Source organism: Erithacus rubecula (assembly GCF_903797595.1).
Source record: "Erithacus rubecula genome assembly, chromosome: 3".
NCBI classification, from domain to species: domain Eukaryota; kingdom Metazoa; phylum Chordata; class Aves; order Passeriformes; family Muscicapidae; genus Erithacus; species Erithacus rubecula.
The window spans coordinates 61,195,762-61,216,850 of NC_136689.1; the positions used below are offsets into that span (position 1 = coordinate 61,195,762).

Genomic DNA, 21,089 nt, shown 5'->3' on the forward strand with positions numbered 1-21,089 from the left:
GTGTTGCATGGTCATTATGTTTGCATTTTATGCAAATATATAACAAACATGTACATTTATACATATACAATTAACAAGTAAAAAAGGTTGGGGGGAAGTGGCCAAACTGATTACCAGTAACTGCCTGCTCATATCTCTATTTCCCCATGGGAACAAATAAAAGGAAGTTCCACTTCCCTCTTCCCCAAGGGATTCATTCACAGCAGTAGCTGGTTTTCTCTTAAATAAGTATTGCAATACTATTTTTAATATTCTACTCCAATATTACTGTAATGTGTCACGGAATTTCAAAGACCGAAGCGAAACAATAAGGCAGAATGTGAATACAGGACAGATAGCATGTAAAGCAGGACAGAAAGGGGAGAGGAACCCCAAGTAGGGAATGTGGAAACCAAAACGTTGGGTCTAGGCATCAGCTCAAGTCAGTGGAAAGGGATCTATAGACAGATGCCTCTCTCTGATGGTCTCCACATCCTTTTTAGTAGCTAGAAGAAAGAGCTGTCTGCCTGTAGTAAAGTTCCACCTTCTCAAACACAAAACAAAATATGCTATACATAAATGCTGTCATTGCTTGCTGCACAAAAAGCTACTCTGTAGGAATGTGTATTGATTTGACCAAGCTGGGGGTTCACTTCTAAAGTCCCTTTACCTACTCCATGAGGTTTCCAAGAAGAGATTCAAACCTCAAGAAAACCCCCTGAGAATTCCCCACACACCTCTGCAGATGGCCAACCAGATTCTAGGGCTAGAAGGAAGTTCTATATCTAGCAGCACAAAACTACCATCCTTCTCAATGTACAAAACATTTTGCTTTTATCCACACAAGATATAAGGTCTCAGAATTCAAAGCTGCATCACTTTCAATTGTAGAAAACCTGTTCAAGACCAGAAAATTTAATATTGTGTTTTCTGAGGCCTAATTCAGGTAAATATAAGGCAGTTTGAAGAAAAGGTATCCAGAAGTTATTTTAATGAACTGGTAACCAGCCATCTGTCTACAAACAACCACAGCCTGCCCCCAATACAAGGCTTGTTTATGGCTGACCTTGTCTGGCATCATGCCCTTTGTTTGCCAACTGGTGAATTGCAGCTCACAAATTCACCCCATGTTCCTTCTGCCTTCCCTATGCTGCTTGTGCCTATTGTTTTATCTGTTTGACCAATGAGAAGAAAAAACAACCAAAAAACCTTTAAAATTAAATAACCTTTCTTTTTTTGTTTTGATCTGTTTTGGCCAGAACCCATAGTAGGACCTTCCACATTAGCTTACAAAAACTCTTGCCCCAGAATCCTGAGGACATCACAAACCAATCAGCACAAATATCTGCCTTCCTAGTCTGAAAGTGCCAAAAGCAGCAGCTCCTAATTAAAAAAAAAAAAAAAAGAAGTGCAGCCATAGGCAAGTCAGCTGTGATGAATGTTCTTTTCCTATAACTCAAAGGGATTTTATCTTCACTGAGATGTGAACTAGGTAAATATTATGAAAACTCCAGTGGCTGGAGAGGTATCACCAAGGTTCCTTCTGGATGAAGCTTCTTCTCACTTTTCACTGAATTGTGTGTTGGAAGGTTATGTTATATGCTAGAAAATGACCATGTTTCACCTCTTGCTCAGAGATAACTGCACATAGAATGCTTAGTATGTGCAAGTCCAAATGAACAGTGCACAAAATGTGCTATACTCATGCAAAAAAATAATCCACAGTATCCTCACCCCTCCAAAAAAGAAAAAAAAAATCCCAAGAAACCCATGCAAACCAAGAAATCCCCCTTTCCACCCAAATTAAAAAAATCCCAACAAACCCAAAGGAACAAAAAATCCCCAAAGTTTTTTTGCACTAAGAGTATTATAGTTAGACCACCGAGGTTATTGGAAAGGTTGACACTGGACAGTGACTAAAAACTAGTTGTAGAACACATAAATCCAGTTTGAGGGGCTCCTTTATAAATGTGTGCAATTCCTGTAAAAGGATTATTTACAATGAAGAAATGAATGAGAAGGAAACAAGAAAAAAAGGAAAAAGGTATTTCTATCATGATAACAGGAGTAATTTCTCAAACACCTTCAAGGAGAGTTGGAGTTGGAAGTGACTGTGATGAAAGCTGCAACTAGAAAAAAAAGCGTCATCAAATGTACTTGCAAACACTGACTTCAGTAGCAGTTAACCTATGATACTAAGTGCTATTGTACCAGCATTTAATTAATTTTGCAAACCAGCCCAGCTTCAGTATTTAAAAGGTCGGTCTCCAAAATGTACACAAGCTAGAACTGAAAGGCAAGACCCACGGCGGATACATGATACCCAGCATGTGCACAATACAATGCTCTGTGTAACAGAACACAAATGTAAATAGAGCCACGGATCTATGGGAAAGGTTTCTGCCACCCAGCCTCCAGAAGAAAATTCATTAGTTTGCACTGACAGTAAGCTCTTGTTCAACACATGGCACAAAAGCCAGTAGCAAACATAGCAACACCGAGACTTTTAAGACTGCTCAGGAAGCAATCTCTAAAGTAAGGGGCAGGGGAATAGGTGGGTTTGCTACCTTATGTCATTTGAGAAAAGCCAGGTAGGTTTTCTGTGAAAACCTTTTGCTCAGTTGTTGACTCAGAAATATATGAATGGCTATCTTTATCTCTTCTGGCTTTCCAAAACGTCTCCTGGAGAAGCACAGACTCATTGTTAGTAATTGAAGAAAAGTCACGACAAAAGCATTTTCTTCCAAGGATGTCCTAGACCTTCATGCTACATAAATAACTCAATAAAAACAAGTGATGGCAGAAAGTTAAAACAGTCCTATGAGAAATGTGCATATGTCCAATTTCAAGGAATGAAAATCTCACTTTAGACTTACTCTTAAGGAGTAATCTACACTTTTCTATGAAAGACCTACAGAAAAGGCTTCAAAAGACTAACCTGATCACAAGTAGTATTATCGTAAAAGATTTTATACTGGATGAGGCCAAGCACAGACCATATTGTACCCCAATTTTTATTAAACAAGATTAGGAAAAGAGTCCTGAAATAATTAACAATAAACATGAAGAAGTTAAGGGAAACATAGAAATTATGACATAACTTTATTTTTTCCATTCAGCATTTTAAACATGTTTTGCATTCTATTTCTAAGGTAAGGGGAAAACATGTTGGTCACTTATTTACATAAATGAGGAAGGATGGTCTGTCTCATGGTGAAGACTCAAGGCTAGGTACTAGTGAGTGAAGTTCTGTCAAGTTCTGTCCCCTGCTCTCCTGATTTTGAACACTGCAACTCAAGAGTCTTGCAAAAAAAACCCTTCATCCCTATGGGGCAGATGTAATACACTCCAGAAAGGAACTGCATGTGGAGTAAAGCCTGTGGTGTAACGCCTCTAAAGCATCACCCAAGTGTGGTCATTAGTGTAGAAGTGCATCAGCTCCTAGTTCCTGGTGAGTCCTACTGAAAAGCACAAACACACACTGGGTACGGTGATGCCTCACACCAAGGGAGATCACTAATGACACTCTTTCCTCCCTGTCCCTAGAGGAGATGTAATTATAGAATGTTAGGGGCTGGAAGAAACCTTAAAGATCACCTAGTTACAGCTCCCTGTATCCTGGGAAAGGACAACTCTCACGAGATCAGGATGCTCAAGGGCCTTATCCAACCTGTCTCTGAACAATATGGAGCCTCCACAGAATCCTTTCTTTTCCAGGCTGAACAGCCCCAAACGTTCCCAGCCTGTCTTTGTATGGAAGTGCTTTAGTCCCCTTATCGACTTTGTTCCAACACCTCAATCCACCATTATGGAACTCTTGGGCTTTGGCGCAAGACCGACTTTCCACTTCCGAAACAGTTTATTTATTTTTTTAATTACAGAAGAAATTTGGAATTATTCGAGCATTGGAACGCAATTTCGCACCGACGCCGGGTTTCCAGGAGCCGTGGCGGGGACGGGGCAGCAGGCGCTGGCCAGCCCCGGCACCAGCCCCGGGCGAGGACGGGCCGTAGCTCCCGGGAAGCCGCCGGGCTCCCGGCGGGATTGAAAAGCGCACACCCATCCGCACGGAGAGGTTATTCCCGGCAGCGGGACAGCCCCGGCGCGACCTCGGGACACCCTGGAGACACCGAGCGGGCCCAGCCCAGCCCGCAGCGTGTCCCGGGCTGACACCGCCTGCCTGCCCGCCCGCCCGCCCGGCAGTCTGTCCGTCCGTCTGTCTGTCCGTCCGGCAGACCCAGACCGCCGCCTCCCCGGCGGGCGCAGCCCACAGACACCAAGTTTTCCTGCCGCCACTTCCCAGCCCAGCCCAGACACATTAATCCCCGCGCTCTCCCTGCAGCCTCCTGCGGCGCCTGCCTGCCTCCCCGCTCCCCGCCAGCGATTCCCAATAAACTTCCCCCTCGCCCTTCTCCTCCTTCTCCTCCTCCCTCTCCGGCCGTACCTCTGCCCCCCCCCAGCCTCTACCACCGAGCGCCGCGCAGGGGGGGAAGCTGGGGGAGACAAGCGGGAGGGGGAAACCAACGTAGAGGGGGGTGGGTAGGTGGGGTGTTGGGGAAGGACGAGCGTGGCGAAGGGGGTTCCTTGCCCAGTAGCCAATCGGGGCCGGGCGCGCGGCGCACGCCGGGAGGTGTAGTTCTCCGCCCTTCGCCATTTTGTGGCGAGGGAACTACAACTTTTCTCACGAGCGAGGACAATTTTTGGGCCCTACGCGGCCAAACGTGACTTTCAGGTGCTGCCAGCGTGGCGGGCTCCCCGTGCGTGCCGAAGCCGGGGGAGGCGCGGCGGGCGCAAGGACGGAGCGGAAGGACAGCCCTTGGCCGGCGGGAGGAGAGAGGAGGCAGCAGCGGGGCGGGGAGGGGGGCAGGGCACGGCGACAGAGCGTGCTGCGCTCTTGAGGGACCGTCGTCAAACTCTCCGCTCGGGTTTCGGTGTAGGGCTCGTGGCGACCTTGGCTGCCGGGTGACCACGCATAAATGCCAAAAGAAGGGAGGTGGGAAGAGGGGTGGCGGGTGGGAGAGGGAAACGCGTGAAGCTGGACTCACATGGAGTGTTTAGCGAGGCCTGTTGCATGCGCTGAGCGCGGCGAGGGGCCGGACGCTGCGGCTGCCGCCGCGGTTGGGAATTAAAGGCGAGCCCTAGGCGGTGTATGCATGTATGTGTGTGTGCCGTGTGTCCGTGTGTGTATATATATACACACGCATACATATATACACGCATATATATATACATACACACGCGCGCGCGCGCACACACGCACGCAGACATATATATTAACAACAGAGGAGGAAAAGAAGGAAGGGGGGGATAAAAAAAAAAGAGCCAGGTCCATTTAAAGTTGCTGTCGGAGAGCTGTTCTCATTGGTTAGGGGGGAGCTGGAGGAGCGGAGACACACACGGTGCGTGCAGCCCTCGCTGCCGCCGCCGCCGCCGCTGCTGCCGCCGGAGCCGCCGCCGCTGCTGGAGTTGTCCCTGCCGCTTTCCCTGCTGCAGCGGCACAAACGTGACTTCCAACGTCCCGATTATTTATCTTCTCCTCCCGGCCCCTTTCCTCCTCCAAGATGTAACTACAGCTCTGACACTAAGGACCTGCAGATCGCTTAGGCGGCTCGAGAAAGAGAAAAGGGGATATCAAGGGCGTCGTTTTTTGTGTTTAGGGGGAAATTTTCCATTATAATGCTTCACTAAAGTGATTTTTTTTTTTTGCTTCCTTCGCATTCGTCTTTTTTTTTTTTTTTTTTTTTTTTTTTCTTCCGTCCCCCATTTCTCGGATTTATTGCTAGGAGAATCACATTGTGAGGAAAGAAACTCGGATTACAAGATACCACTACAAACAACCCCCTCCCCCTTGGATTTTTTCGGTATTTTTTTAATTTTTTTTTTAATTGTCTCGGCTTTAATTCATGAAGCAATTGTCCCCTTTTGCAATCAGAATTTGGATACCAGAATGAGCAAAGAAAGACCCAAGAGGAATATAATTCAAAAGAAATACGTAAGTGGTCATAACATATATCGTTTGACTTCCAGTTTTAGGAAATGGCAGTGAATGTCAAGTTTATAGCTAATCTTGCAGCTCTGAGGCTTTGGGAACAAATGTGATGCTGAATTTGATTTTTCTGTGGTGTGGTGGGGGAGTTTCAGAGGCCCCTTTTACCGGGGAAGCCTGCTATCCAGTTCGGTTATAAAACCAGATTTGTGTAGCGATTCCTCCAGTGAATAAATGTATTGACCTCAAATGACACAATCATAATCTAGTTTTAGATGAAACGCGAGGAGCTCGGGGGGCTGCCGCGATAATGTCAGCGAACTGCATTTTCAAGCGGTTTTCTTAATTCTGTGCTTTTGCATGCTAAAAGAGGTTTGTTGTTGTTTTTTTGGGTCGGTGTTTTTTAGTGGGGTTGGTTTTGTTTTTTACCTTTTTTTTTTTTTTTTAATGATCTACGTGTGTCTATCCCCGTCTGGTGAAGCGGCGGCGGTTGTTGGAAGCCCTTTAAGTTGCAGGCGAGTGTCTGGTTATGGCGAGCTGGTTTCTCGCAGTACCACATCCCCTCTCCTGTGTGCGATCCTCGGCTGCTCTGCCTTGCCGTAGACACCGGAGCAGCCGGGGATCGCCTTACGGCCAGCGCGTTCCTCGGGATTCACTGGAATAATGAGGAAAATGGCTCGGCGCTGTTTTAAAAATAATTCATTATGATGGCTCGAAAATTTGGGCTAATCCAGCGCAGCCTGGGCTGTATTTCTGCCTCGCTTTATTCAGCCGCTTAACCAATCCCTTGTAATTGTCTAATCCTTTAAACATATAAATGTGGATGGGTAGTTGGATTTTTGTTCGTGCTCCAGTTACGTTTTGATTGGCACAGGGCAGTTTTTCCTTACGTTTGGAAAAGCGGATGGGATTATCCATATATGCAGCAGAGCGAATAATGATTTTTATCTCCATGTTTAAAAAATATTTTGGGGGGCGGGTGTGGGGGGAGATATATAGAAATCCTCGCTTTTGGGGCGTGTTTGATGCGAGGCTTCAAAAGTTGTAGTTTATATCGCGTCTAGTCGTCTGCGCCGATCTCTTTCAGCGGAGGGGTGTCCCTTGGCAGGGAGGGTGACCTTCGGGACACTTCGCTTCGCTGTTCTATAGATTTGGTAAAAACTGCAGTTGACTCCAGCTGACTGCCGCTATCGATTGCCCGCCCCGCTGCAAGGCTGCCCGGGGGAGGTGGTGGAACGATATGTGTGGGGATTTGGGGATCTGGGGGGGTGATGGCCTCCGCGTTATTTCGGAGTTGTCCCCTTCCTCCTTTCCACCCCCTCCGCACCCCCCTAAATTTCCGAATTAAAATACATCCGCATTGCAGAGGCGAGGGGAGCCCGGGGCCGGCGAGTTTAAAGTATGGCATCGAAACGGGAACGGCGGGTGGAAAGTCTGGCGAAACACGCGAGGCGTCCACGTTTCCCAGGCAGTCAGACAAAAGCGGGGCGGGGGGGGAAGGAAACCGCGGTGTTAATAATTAAAAGGGAGGGGGGGGTGGCGAGAGGAAAAGGGGGAGAGATCACCCCAAAGCTCGGCTCCCCCCGGGCTCGCCGGGGTGAACAATGCGGCGCCGCTCCCGCACCGCCGGGCAGGGGCCGAGAGCGCGGCTCCCGGGGGAGGGAGGCAGGGACGAGGGCGGACAACGTGCACGGGTGCTTCCCCCGCTCACAACTTCGCGGCGGCGCTTTTATTAAACCCTTCTCCCTCCTCCCCACGCCCTCCCCGTTTTGGTTTTTTTTTTTAGTTTTTTTTTTTTTTGTTTTTTTTTGGTTTTTTTTTGTTTTTTCAGGGGGCGGCGGTGCCGGCGGGGCGCGCTGGCGGCGGCAGCGGCGGCAGCAACAGGTTGCCGGGGCTGTGACGGAGCCCGCGGGCCGCCGGCCACGCCGCCGCCCGGCCAGGTTCGCCCCGCTCCCCGTGACGTCACAAAGGGACGGGCCTGCGCGCCGCGGAACCTTGGGCGCCCCCCAGCACCGCGCCCCCCCGCCCCTCCGTGACGTCAGCGCTGAGGCGGGGCGGGGGCGGGAGGAGCCCCCGGGGCAGCGCTCGGCGGCGCCGCGGGGGAGGGCGGCGGGGACCGAGGGGGAGAGGGAGGGGGCGGCCCGAGCCAGGTGAGCAGGTGTGGGGCCGCCCCGCCGCCTTCGGACTGGGAGGAGAGCAGCGCTCACGTCGTGCTGTGGCGACACGCGTGGTGGCACGTCTCCTGCCCGTGACCTTCGGGCGCTACGGCAGCCCGGCGGAGCGCGCCGCCTCCTCCTCCTTCTCCTCCTTCTCCGCGCCCGCACCTGGAGCGCCGGTGCCGGTGTCGGGCCCCGCGGCCCGCGCCGGGTCCCTGGTGCCCCCGGGCCGGAGGTGATGCTGCGTTTGAGGGCGAGGGCAGAGCCGCCGCACGGGCACCAAGGGGGGCTGCTGGCCCCGCTCCTCTCGTGTCGCTGCGAGTTGTGGCAGAATGAGAATCACAGAACGTGTTGGGTTGGAAGGGGACCATGAAGATCACCTAGTTCCAACCCCCCTACTGTGGGCAGGGACACCCTCCGCTAGATCAGGTTGCTCAGTGCCCCATCCAAGCTCCGCTTAAACTGGCCTTGTATCAGGAGTGGAGCCTGTTCAGGCTGCTGCTGCTGCTTTTTCATTCTAGCATTTGAGAAATGAATTCTGAAAACAAGAGGTGGTGAGAACAATGGAGTAAAGCCTCCGTGTTGTGGGCTACTGTCACAGGGCCTGGCTCCCTGTTCCGTAAGTGCTCACAATTGAAAGTTCTCTTAAACTTAGGGAGCGTTATCTATTTCCATTGGTAACGCAGGAATGAGGAAATCCGTGTATGTATCTTTTTTTCCTGCAGTTTAAGAACGCTATCACTTAATTTTTAAAAGATCCATGGCTGACTCATGCAACTCTTTCTTCTCACTTTACCCTCCTCCTTCTCAAACATCTTTACATATCAAATATTGCCTTTTGGCTCCAGCCTCACAAAGCTGACAGCTTTGTAAAGCATCCACCAAGAAGCCAGACTGCATTCAGTATGCGCTTGGAATTAATAGTTCTTGACTCAAAAGCTTTGATGTCTTGAACGTAATTTCATAGGTGCATTTTTTTGGACTGTTTTTGTGACGCTCGAATAGCAAATCTGTTCTTGCTGGCTTAGGTCTCAAAGTATCAGACCTGGATTACCGCCTTAGAATACCTGCATGGTTCTGCCACAGTAGCAGATGGTGAAGTATAATTAAGGGGTAATGTCACTACTGTCACCTCGTGTGATTTGTTTCCTTGTCCTTGCAGAAGTAAAAGTGCTGTAGTCTGCCATGAGGTGACACGCTTCACCTACGGATGGCCTGGTAAGCCCCTCAGACAGAGGGCCAGCAAAGCCTGGCCAGGATTAGCATGCTGCAGGCATCAGCCTGCTGCAGCCTTTGAAGCAAAACTCTCTGGGTGTGCTTGGTGTGGGCTCAGGGAGTTTTGGGGGGATTGGTAACTGCACAGCACCACCACCTTCTTCTGCATCAGGGGCATTTGTGCAGGAGCCTGGCCCTGGGCACTCCAGGGCTTCAGTTGGAGCCTTTTGCCCTGCTTCCTCTCCTGTTGCAATTGCCATTTCTCTCCCCCACCCCCACAACTGATGACAGGCTCTAAGTTAGACCACTTCCTACAAGAAATTATGTAAATAGGCTACTGGCAATAGAAGTGGTAAATTGCATCTTATTTCACATCACCTTTTGGGGCTTTTTTTCTGTTTAGTCTCTTTCATATTTGCAGTTACAATTCCAGCAGCATATCTGCTCAAGTCTTTCTTTTCCCTGTATAAAAGCTTAAGGATTGTAGGTGCACTCGAGTGCTACTTTGGGGCTCCTCTTAACCTCCTTCTGGTCACTTGAGACTATAACATTATGTTGTAAGTGGCTATAGGATAGTACATAAGTAGAAACTAGTAATTAAAGTACTTTTTTTTTTTTTTTTCTTTAAATGAATATTTTGCTATCAACAGATGCTTTCCCCTGAGATACTAATGGACTCCTGCTTATTCTGCTGGTCTACAAGCCAGGAGCAGTAAGAAGCTGCCCAGAGTGAATTAGAATGAATCAAGGCCCTGTGAAGAGTTTCTAATGTTCATTAAGCACTTTCACCTTCTCTTGCTAGGCCTACTAAGCCAGCATTAAAAACATATTACCCCTTCCTTTTCTGTAGTAATAGCTAATGTTATGCATATGCTAAAGTGTGGTATAAACGTCAGCTGATTCTGTAAGGCAGTGGCATTCCCTCCATTTTATTGTTTGATAAAAGAGAAAGAAGTCTAAATTACTTGCCTGAAGCTACATGCTGTAACAGCGGCAGAGTTGGAACTAATCTGTATTTCTGCTGCCTTCTCCAATATTCTATCCTGTAGCTTACAGGCTATTGCTACAAGGCATAGCATCTGCATTATAAGGAACTGCTTCTATATGGTTCCAACTTTCTTCAGAATTTTCCCCCTCCCTAGTTATGGTTGGACTGTTAGATTAACGTTATATTTTCAACATAATGAAAGAGGCATTTCAGTAGGAATACTTTTTTTTTCTTTTTATGAAATGATCATACCCTGCAGCTGATAGAGACCAGTTGATACTGTGATGACTCAGCTGTGGGAGTATTGCATAAAAGTAGGTCAGTTTTTAAAACTCAACAGTCTGAAGCTAAAGAGAATCCACGTTAAAATTTATGTTTTGTTTATGCACATTACTATTATTTCCTGGTTTGAACGTAAGTGAAAGCTCTTGAGGAGGCGGGAAATGATTTTGGGGGTTGATTTGGGGTTTGGTTTTGTCCATTTTTATTGTATAGTGACTGAATTCAGTCAACTTGATGGAGGGGAAAGACCAGCTGCTTTCATTTCTAAAGTTTCCAGTTTGCAGCAGTCAAGTGAAAGGAAGGCTTTAAAGGCAATTTTAAAGTAGGGAAAGGAAAAGCAGAGACACGTTTATTATTTTTTATTGCAAGCACCCAGCTTTTGTGTGATCTAGCAGATGTGGAATTTGCAGAGGAATACAGGCTTCTTCGAAATCCAAATTTGCATTTAAAACATTCTGGTTTCTCCCCTTAGTCCTTTGCATGGCTTGCTTCCCAACTATAAATGTAAACCAAGTGTAAATGATGCATCGTTTGCCTTAGTGGGCAGACAGTCTGAAAACAATAGTGCTGATAGATTTGACTGCCTCTGTGTAAGATTAACGGGACATTAAAATTCAAGTCTATCAATGCAGATTTCAGTGTTCCCAAACTTGAACTTCCCCTAAGTGTTTCCTGGTGCCGATGGCCCTAAATATCCCTGCCACACAGGCCAAAACTTCAGCTGACAGTTTTTTAACCTGTTTGTTAGGACTTTAGAGAAAAGGGTAGAATGTACCTGGAGTTTAATGTCCAATTGAATGATGGGACATGGTGCACATAGACTTTTTATACTTAACCATCATATTTTACTTAAAGCATTTTTAAGTCATGTGAAGCCACCAGGAAACTTAAAATCTGCAAATCACTTGTAAAATTCGGGTCTAGTATGTGACGATTACTTGGCACTGAAATTCAGAATACAGGAAATAATATGATTGCCAAAATATATTTGGTATTCTCTTAGATCTATGATGGGTTGGTTGTTTTGCTGGCTTATTACTTCTGGGATTATTGGATGCAATCCTTCTTGCTTTTTAACAGGCGGGTTTTATTTGGGAGCTCATGATTTTCATTTGAAGGGGTGAGCTTATTTCAGTCAGTCACAGAAACGTTTCCTCAATGAAGCAGTAGGTAGAAGGTTTAAAACCATTTGCTGTTTCACTTGCTCAAGTTTCACACTTTCCCTTGTGTAATGACATCCTGTTCTGAAGTTGTTCCTTCAGTAATCTGACAGAGGCCTGGTATTTCCAGTGTGGGCTGTGGGAAAGGGATAAACCCTTTAATTATAGCAGTGAGGTCTCGTTTGCTAGCTCTCCTCCCCTCTGCATGTCCTGTCTTTTTGTCTGACTCTTCCCTGTGCAGATAAGGGATGTGAAGCTGTAAAGTGCTGCTGTTCAAGCTGCTCTGCAAGGGTGGCCATGGTGAGTGGCAGAGCTGAGCAGTGGCTGGGACCACTGCCATTCCGAACACCGTGTCTCCAAGGCTTGGGATCACGGCTCCTTGGTCTGTGAGCAGACGGATGCTGGGAGTGCACCCCATCTGCTCCCGTGCCAAGTGTATTGGCTTAATTTATGCTTCTGCAGGAAGCTGTTTGGAGTGACCAGCCTGGCTGAGCACGGAAGCAGGGGAGGAGGCCCAGGTGGAAATCATCGTTCCGCTGGTACACATCGGGAAGATGTAAAGCTGCTTCAGCATTTCTGCGGCAGATGTCTCATCCTGGACTGATGCGTCACAAACAATATCCCCTATTTTTATCTGAAGGACAAAAACCTCCTCTTACTGGGCATAAAAATGGGATTGGGTAATTAAAAATAGACACTGAAAACAAAATGAAAAAGCTAAACTAAGCTCTCTGTACTTTCTGCATCTAGGTCAGGCCTGTGGAGCTGGAGTGAATTCTGGTCAGGTTCACTTTAGTGCCTGTAGAGTCGCTACAGGCAGAATCGGACATTTTTGACACTGCTAAAATCATTTCAGCAGAAATGTGATGATGCCCCCAGAAGAGTTCATAATTGCATCACTTGAGGGGCATGATTTAATCCTTTCTAGATGTCTCTCCTGTAATCTGCTCTGTCTTTTCTGCCTGGCTTCTTGCCATCTTTTCTGCCAGGTTCTTACTTGATTTGCTCTGCAAAAAAGTCAGCCTTGGATCTGTGACTGAGAAGAAATGCAAATAATAGGAAGTTGAGAATCTGTGGCCTGCTGCTGTACTCCAGGAGGATTTGTGGTATTTGAGTCCCTTGTGCTCTGCTTTCAGTTCTTTAAGCTTGCCTTGCTGGTCTGACATCTTTTGAGTGACGTGATAGTTGCAGGAGATTAGCATATTTTGGCACACACATGTTATGATGACTGGCTAACGATATTTACAGCATTCAAAAATAAACCATGGGAGCTCATTCTGACATAATCTACTAATCTTAGTTTTGCACTTTGATACTGTGTTGTCTGAGCCAAGTTAGGATAAGTATATATATTGCAAGCAATTCATTTTTAGCTTTGCTTGCAGATGAGTGTTGAGGCATTGCATACTTTTCAATTAAAAATGATGGGAGTGAATTTGGAGAAATTATCAGTTCTTTCAACTATATGCTTATTCCATGCCTATTTTTGAAACAGTTTTTTGTGAGTGGGTAGAGATACATGCTCCACAATATTTCTGGGTTTGTTGTGTACTGGAATTTTGATGAGGTTATTTTTTTCCTACTCTGCCCTTTCCCACATTTGTATGTTATGGGAAGGACTTTTCTCTTTGAGGACTGTACATTATTCTTTTTCTGTATTAAAAAAAAAAATCTATTAATGCTTTGGGTGAACTTTAATCTTGAGTCTACCCTTGAGAGTAAGCTTCTGAGGTTCCAAGGTGGCAGGAATTCTGTTTACCCCAGACCTTGACAACTCAATTTAAGCAGCTAAATAACCATTTTCTAGACACATTTTTGAATGGCGTGCATGTTTAAGAATTGCAATGAGGAACTTGGTGATGTAAAGCCTGCGAACCAAATCAATGGCAATATACAAATATTTTTTCAGGTTCCTACTATTGAAGTGGACAGAAACCATGAGTCTTGGACAAGAGTCTGTTCAGTCTCTCACTCTTTGAGATGCTTATCGTTATTTTTATTACTTGTTATATTTAGCATATAGTTTCCTGTGCTGTTCTAAAACTGAAAGTCTTTATGTTCACAAAGTACATAGCCTAGAAACTGCATTTAGATTTTTAAGGTGCTGCAGGCTACCACCTGATGTTTATAGTTCTTTTTGATAAGGTACCCACTAGACAGACTGAGGGTGATTTAGAGGAGGGATATGTTTCCTTCTTTCTCACACTTTTTATTTTATGGGTATTATTGTCAGCCTCTTTGTCCTACAACACTGATGTACCAAAAAGAACTGTAAGCCAAATCTCTCAGCTGCAGCATGCATGTTAAAACCCCCAAAACACGAATTTGCCACCCTGCACATATGCCAGATGAATTAGCTTCTTAACTCGACTTGAACTGAAGAAACCCTGAAAATCCAAGCTACTTTTGTTTTGATTTGAGCACTAGAAAACTTGGTTCAGGCTTTTGAGTTCATAAAACTCAAAGCCAAGTGAAAAGAAGGCTTTCTGTTACTGTTTTTTAAGTTGACTGGTAGCTAAACTGGTGGTGTTTGTGATTCCTTTTTGGGCGGTGTTCCAGGTAACCAGCCTTAATGTGAGTGTATTTCACATATGGATGACCTAGATGGACACCTGAGATGTGGTTTTCTGATTGATAGTCACATTTTTTACCCCCTCTTGAAGTGTAGTGATAATGATGGTAATTCTCACGGCCTGTTGCCACCTTGCAGACTGGTAAAAGCTTTTCAAATTTAAGATTAAGGCACCAGTAGCAGAAAGACTGCCTTCTTGTTACAGTCTTGTTTGGGCATAGTAGAGCTTTTAGTAAATTATTGGAAGCAGTACTACTCCAACTAACTTGTGATTTACAGCCACAACTGAAAGGGACATTCTCTGGTCTCAGAAAGCCAATGTTAATTTATTTTGTTCTAGTTATCCAGCTTATAATGGGGACATAGTAATATCACTTGGTAAGACAATCAACTTCATGTTACTTAAAAGCTGGACTTAGAGCATGTTATAGTAACTGTAACTTGTGAATTATTTATAATTTGGAAGAAATAATTGTTATTCTAATGGCAAATAATTTTGAAGCAGTTTTTTTTCGCTCAAATCTGTAATTCCCTGAACCAGTAAAAACAACAAAATAAGAAGTAGCTGTCGAGCTGTTGTGTTCTACTTTCTTTTTCCTAATTTGTGGTTGAATGTCCTATGTATAGTTTATGCTTTTTGCCTTGAGTAACAGTGTTTTGAATGTGGAGATGAGTGAGGTGCCTAGTTAGTTCTGTGATTATTCTGAGCCTGCACTGCACTGGAAGAAGTGGTTCAGCCTTCCCTCCCTCTGGTTGCTTGTTCTCCTTCTCTTCTGAGGGCTGACGTGTGACAGGTGATGGGTAACTCCCACCTCAGATTGGGGACTTTGCAGGCAAAAATCAAACGGACAAAATGTGGTTGATTTTTAATGTGGATTCATTTAATATTGCAGTTTGTGATGTAGCTGGAAAAATACTTGGCTTGGGAAAGTGTTACAGGGACACCCAGTGCAGTGGCAAGGGAGGGGTAGGATTGCGTCTGTTAGCAATAGAGTTTAAATGGGCTGTGAAATTATGACTAAATAGGAGTCAAGATACATGTTTTATTTCATAGCAAGCAAAATTAGCTGTCCTTGGCTGTTTTAAGGGTTGTTCAGATTTAGATTCTGCTGTACTGCCTTAATGCTGGAAGCACTGTGAATATTAAATAACGTTGAAACGAAGTTAGGCCTCACAGGTGAAAATGAAGCTGAAGGTGTTTGTGCCCGTGGTGATGGCAGTGCCGTAATCATTTCCAAAGTGCTAAAATCGGTTCAAATAGAATTTAAAATGTACTACTGATACATGTTATGCTTGCTTAGGTAGGGTTTGAATAATTTTATACTTCAGCAAGAGAAATAAAAAGAGGAAGAAAAGAAACTTAAGATAGCTGTGCTACTGGAGGCTAAGTTCCACTGCTAAATGTGGTAGAAGAACTGCTACTCTTTTTTAGTTCAACAGCCACACATGCCCATCCCATATGCAAGAGCTCCACTGTGGAAGTGAAGTGAAGCCAGTGTACTGTTCTATTTTCTGCATCTTAGGGTAAGGACCTGCTTACATAAGGGAATTCATCCAGAAATTTCCCATGGCTTTATTTGTTTTATTTTGTACCACTGAACAATAAGTTGAGATAGCTTCTCATGTTAAAACTACTCATGTCTATTGAATGTGCATACTAACTGAAGTGCTGATGTATTTTTGCCCTGGGTTCCCAAGTAGTGTGAGAAGGCCAAACCATGTCAAATCAAAAAGCTACAAAAACCAAGGCTTCCTTTAATTATAGGAACAGCAGGATGTGGCATCACATGCTTTTTTCTCACCACTGAAGCCAGCAGTGGTGACCCTATGAATCATTCCTTCATGGTATGGTGCTTTGGCCATATCAATACAGCCGAAGAGCTGCATGTGAAATAGGGTCACTGAAATTACAAGACTTAAAGAGTAGTTATGCCCAGGCTCTTTTTTCTTCCACCTTCTCATCTTTAAATGGTCTGGTTTAATTGCAAGTCTGCAGGACTTTTTAGTGGCACAGTTGAGGGAGCAGTGAGGCACAAGGACCTCTTTGGCTTTGCTGAGGATTAAAAAGATGTGGAATTGGCACCCTCAGTTTGGATCCAGCAAGGCACTGAAGCACGTGCCTGTCTCATGTATGAATACTCTTACTGACGTCAGTTGAAGTACTTGGGAGCTTATGAGTTAAGCACATGCCCAAGTGCTTCTCAGGGCTTGAGATTTTGCCGTTCCTGTGTAAGAGTGTGTGCAAGTATTAGTAGGCAGGAATGTTAGTTTTCTAAAAGGGTGATAGCCATTTAATGGTTTTAAGGGCTTTACTAAATCTAATATTGCCTGCTTTTTTTTTTTTTTTCTGAAATGTTTCAGTTTTTTTTTTTTCTTTTAGCCTCTTATTATTTTATTTAAGGGTAATAACTTATTTTTCTTTTTTATTCTTTATTATGGTTTGTATGTGTGCATAGCACATTTTTACAGTTCATTCTCTCCTCTGTTCTTGTCTTCCATTGCTGTGCTTTTCTCTCTCATTTCTATGTATTTCTGACTGGTCTCTATCCTCTTTGTCCCTGTCTAAGGAAATTAGCTCTTACAAAGTTACTGCCATCTCTTTGCAAGAAAGCAAAATGAACTATTGTTGCAGTATTACTTTCTTTTCCTGAGGGCCAGAGAGGGAGATGAGGCAAGGTTCATGCAGCTCGTTTTGGGGGCCAGCTCCATAGTAAACACTTTGGAAAGGGAGGTGGGAATTGTACTGTTGATATTTGTCTCTCAAGCCTGTGTGTAAAATTTGAGTGTTGTTTATAGAAAATACTGGCTGTGTGTTTGTTTTGCAAGGCTCAACAAACTGTTAATGCACAAATACTGTGGAGCAAAGTAGAATGTGGCCCTGCTCATTTCTTTTTACAGTCCTCTTATGAACTTAGGAAATCAAATCCTGCTGATGTGGGCATTCAGGAAAAGCTAATTTCATATTTCATGTACATAAAAGGTTTTTATTTATAAGCCATTAATATTCATGCTCTTTCAGTCAAGGGCAGCATTTTGTGACACGACTGACCAATCATAAAAACTACCACATAGCTTCCATTATTAAAAGGGGCTTCATTTGAGTATGAACTTCCAAAATAGCTAATGATGGCTAGATTTTTTCCAGTCTGGGTGACAGACCAGATATAATTATTTCTGAGCCCTGTTGCTTTGGAGAGGGGGAATACAGTTTTCAGCAGAAATATGCTATGAAAAGTATGATCTCTTAAACCTTCTGGGTAATATAATTTCTTGATCTCATGCTTAGTATTTCACTATCATACTACTTGAGCTGGCTTCTGTGAAAGCTAGTTATCTATTGTGCAAAAGGAAAATGTGTTTATCATGTACGTAATTATGTATGTCCCCATACCCCCATCCTCCAAGCATATTTTTTTATATACTTGTTGATTCCTTTTGCTTTCTTGATGTAATTTTATGCCAGTTATCTTGCAGTCAAAGATGCAGTGATACTAATTCCCTGTAGGCATTTTGGAAATTACTGATTCTCTAATTTGGATGGAGGAAAGCAAAGGGGGAAACTTATTTCATTTTCTTTATGCTGTCTTTGCTCAGATTCTGCCAGTGGTGAGTCTGTCGTTTTTTCCCTCTGCAGACTGTGCATCTCCTAAGGTATTATAACCACTGCTGTCCTCATGCCTGATGACTCAGGCCGTTCCTGCAAGGCTCTGCCTCCTGGCCCAAGTGGGACCAGAAACAGCATTCCTGCACGCATGCCCATCTGTACGTGTCCTGCTTTCCTCTCTGCAGTAGCATAGATTTGACCACAGGGATTACTTGGCAAAGTGGTCAGAGATACTTTTTGCATTTTGGAACATTTTTTTCTGGGTATGCCTGTGTCTCTTACTTTTTCTCTCCTTTTTGTGTCGCTGTTCACCTTGCATAACCACAAGTAGATGGTACTGTCTGACTGAAGGACTGCTTGGTTATCAGCAGTATCAGAATTTGTCTCCTTCACTTGAGGCCATTTCAGAGGTGTTTCGAATCTTTGTCAGTTTATTGCTTGCACTCTACAAGCATGACTGCAGCTTCATCTGGGGCTTTGTTTGGAGCAGGAGTGTGTTCAGCTCTGGAGAGCTAACCTGCCCTCCAGCACAGTTTGTGAAACCAAGGTTAGCATAATGTGAGAAAAACGGCCAGGATATTTATCCGTGGTTGGAGTCCTGTTCATGTGGAAGATGGTTTGTCCTGAGTTCCTTGTTAGGTCCTGTCACTGTCTCTGTCTTTAATCATCTTGGTGGTATTTTTGCTGTTTTTACTTGTGTTCTCCCTCAGCATTGTTTAGTGGTCTTGTCTTCAGAAGGTCAGCTACAGCTGGTGTGATGGACTTGGTAGCGTAGGAGGGAAATGCTCTTCATCTTTTACTGTGGAAAAATATATATGAGCACACTCTGCAGTTGCCTTTGAAATAAGAGTTTGAAGGTGTTCTGAAATTGCTCCCAACCATCCTCTGTATAGGTGATTTATCACCATTCTTCTGTTCTCATGGAGCAGTAATTCGCATCTTGGCTGAAATGCTGTCTTTTCTACTTAAAAGACTTTTCATGGTGGTGTCTGCTTCCTCCGTAATTTTATGCTCTCCAAATGTCCAGGTATTTTTCCCAGTGAGAGAAGACCTAGTGTTTTAATCAAGAATCCATGTGTTAAAGATCTGAAACAACACAGTGTAGCACTTCAGCTTTAAAAGATCATTTCTCTGTGGAAGAATGCCATTAAGAGAGTTTCAGCTGGTTTCCAATTTTCCAATCTATTGACTTTCTCAAGTGATTAGATCATCTTCAATAAAAGCAAGGATCTGCAGGTGATCTGGGGGATTTAATACATAGTTTAATTTCAACATATGTGAATAATGTTAAGACTGTGCATAAACTAGTCTAGTTAAGGAGAACAAAATAATGTGATCTCTTGAGGCAATCCTTTGAAACAAGAAGTAATATCTTATAAATTTTTAAGTATGTAAGAAGGAAGATTGAATAGCCGTCATTATTTGAGACAAAGGCTGTATGAACAGCGCTAATACTAGCTGACTGATATACCAATCGGCTTAGAAAGTAGGACAACATCTAGTAAGGGAAATCTCGGTTATAGTGGACTTCTTATCATGGCTCCTAATCCTGTCATAGATAAGAGAATATAAAACTGTCAAAAATAGGGTTTTAAATTGCATCTCCCTAGTTGCTGTAACTTGCATGACATTTTTCCCCCTTTTTGTAAACTGGTTTAATTGTTTTCATGCAGGAAGTCCCTAGAGAGAAACCAAGAGAATGTTCACAATGACATGGCTTTAGGTTCTTTTAGGTGTTTGCTCAGGGTTACCCATCTCAAAACTTTGTCTTCTTACATTAATGTATTTCATATTTGGTTCATGCTACAGCATGAGAAAGTTCTCTGGAGCAAAGTTTAATGCTATAGAGCCTCATTTCATACATTTTTCCAGTGCCTGGCATGTCTAATGCCTGTTGAAGTAAACTTGCACAGTTATATTATTGGCACAGTTGGTAATCTCACAGCTCTTTCTGTAGAAGATTCATATGCCTGGCTCTTCTTGGACTAGGTTGTAGAGCTGGTTTATTGTCACTTCTGAAAAGTGGTTCTGCCCATGTTTTTTCAGTATAGTGAGTCTCCTTGTTATTGTCAGTTTTTGACTTTGTGGTGTGGAAGACCAATGCAAATATTACCAGGACTTAATAACAGCCTACCTTTGGATGAGTATTATTGTTGTGATGAAAATGATAGGAGGTTGGTTGCTCATTGATTTGTGCTTTTTGGCCATCTTCCAGGATGAAACTAACTTCATTACGCAAGAGTTTCAGAACACTGCAGAGTTGTTCATTTATTTCCTTTGACTGTTATCGAGCTGACAGCTTGCCTTTGGAGGGTCGTATGTTCAAAAGCTGCCAATTGGATCTTGCTTCATTTTGGCCAAATGTGTCACAGAGTCTGAAGTGCATTTCATCCCCAATATTCGGCCCCTCCCTCCCTTTCTTTTTAACCTACATAACTTTTCTACCTTTTGCTCTCTCTTCCTTTTTCCTTAGTTCCTCCTGCTGAAATAAAAAAGATCTGGAAACAGAGGCAATGCCACAAATAAAAGGAATTAGGTTTTTTGTTGTTGCTGCCTGTAATTTTGGTTTCTCTTAATAAGACTTTAGTTCCTCTGGTTAGATAGTTCTGCATTGTGGAGAAATGCATGCGTTTCAAAAATGGTAAATGGAAGATATTTTTCATCTTGCTATTTTTGCTAACCATACTCTTACCTCTAAGTTGGCTGCTTATTTCCAAATTGTTCCCTGTGACTTTGTTTTCCTCCTCCTGCTTCATCAGTGCACTCTTCTCTTTGCATAGCTTTCCTTGGTAAGCCTGTATGAAGTTGGCACTGGGGAGTCTATGCGCTCAGCTGAGTAATCCTCTAGGTGAAAGAGAAATGGGGGGTAAGACAAACCATGTGTAATATCTGCCTATGTACTACTTGAAATCAGGAAGTGTGTTTCTGTTGTAGGACCCAGAGAAATGGTTTCCACATACTGAGCAGTTGTGAGGACAGGCATAAAATTTTATGATGTCAGTAGGGTAGCACCTTGAATTCAGCATAGCTTTCTTTTTTAATGTCTCTGCACATACCTGAAAAATAAATGCTTTTGTGGTACACTCCTATCTTAATAGCTAAGTAAGATGAGTTGAATAGTCTATTTTATGAAGTAGGCAACTTTTA

The 21,089-nt window shown here is 44.1% G+C and overlaps 1 protein-coding gene and 1 long non-coding RNA gene across 4 annotated transcripts in view; both read left to right on the plus strand.

Moving 5' to 3' along the window:
• The first annotated feature begins 4,849 nt into the window (after positions 1 to 4,849).
• JARID2 (jumonji and AT-rich interaction domain containing 2) overlaps positions 4,850 to 21,089 on the plus strand; it is a 205,713-nt gene continuing 189,473 nt past the window's right edge. Inside the window, exon 1 of one of the 3 annotated variants that reach the window (XM_079301667.1) lies at positions 4,850 to 4,972. Coding sequence is in view for 1 of the 3 variants with exons in the window: in XM_079301666.1 (XP_079157792.1) it covers positions 5,927 to 5,971 (45 nt within the window). In the remaining 2 variants the exon portion in view is untranslated. Of the gene's footprint in view, positions 4,973 to 5,001; positions 5,972 to 7,328; positions 7,434 to 21,089 lie in introns of those variants that run through there. The other 2 variants (XM_079301666.1, XM_079301668.1) reach the window with 2 other exon arrangements.
• Positions 8,440 to 12,221, plus strand: LOC306799982. The gene is made up of 3 exons (XR_013773730.1): positions 8,440 to 8,740; positions 9,284 to 9,339; positions 9,987 to 12,221. It is a non-coding gene; the product is annotated as an uncharacterized lncRNA (long non-coding RNA).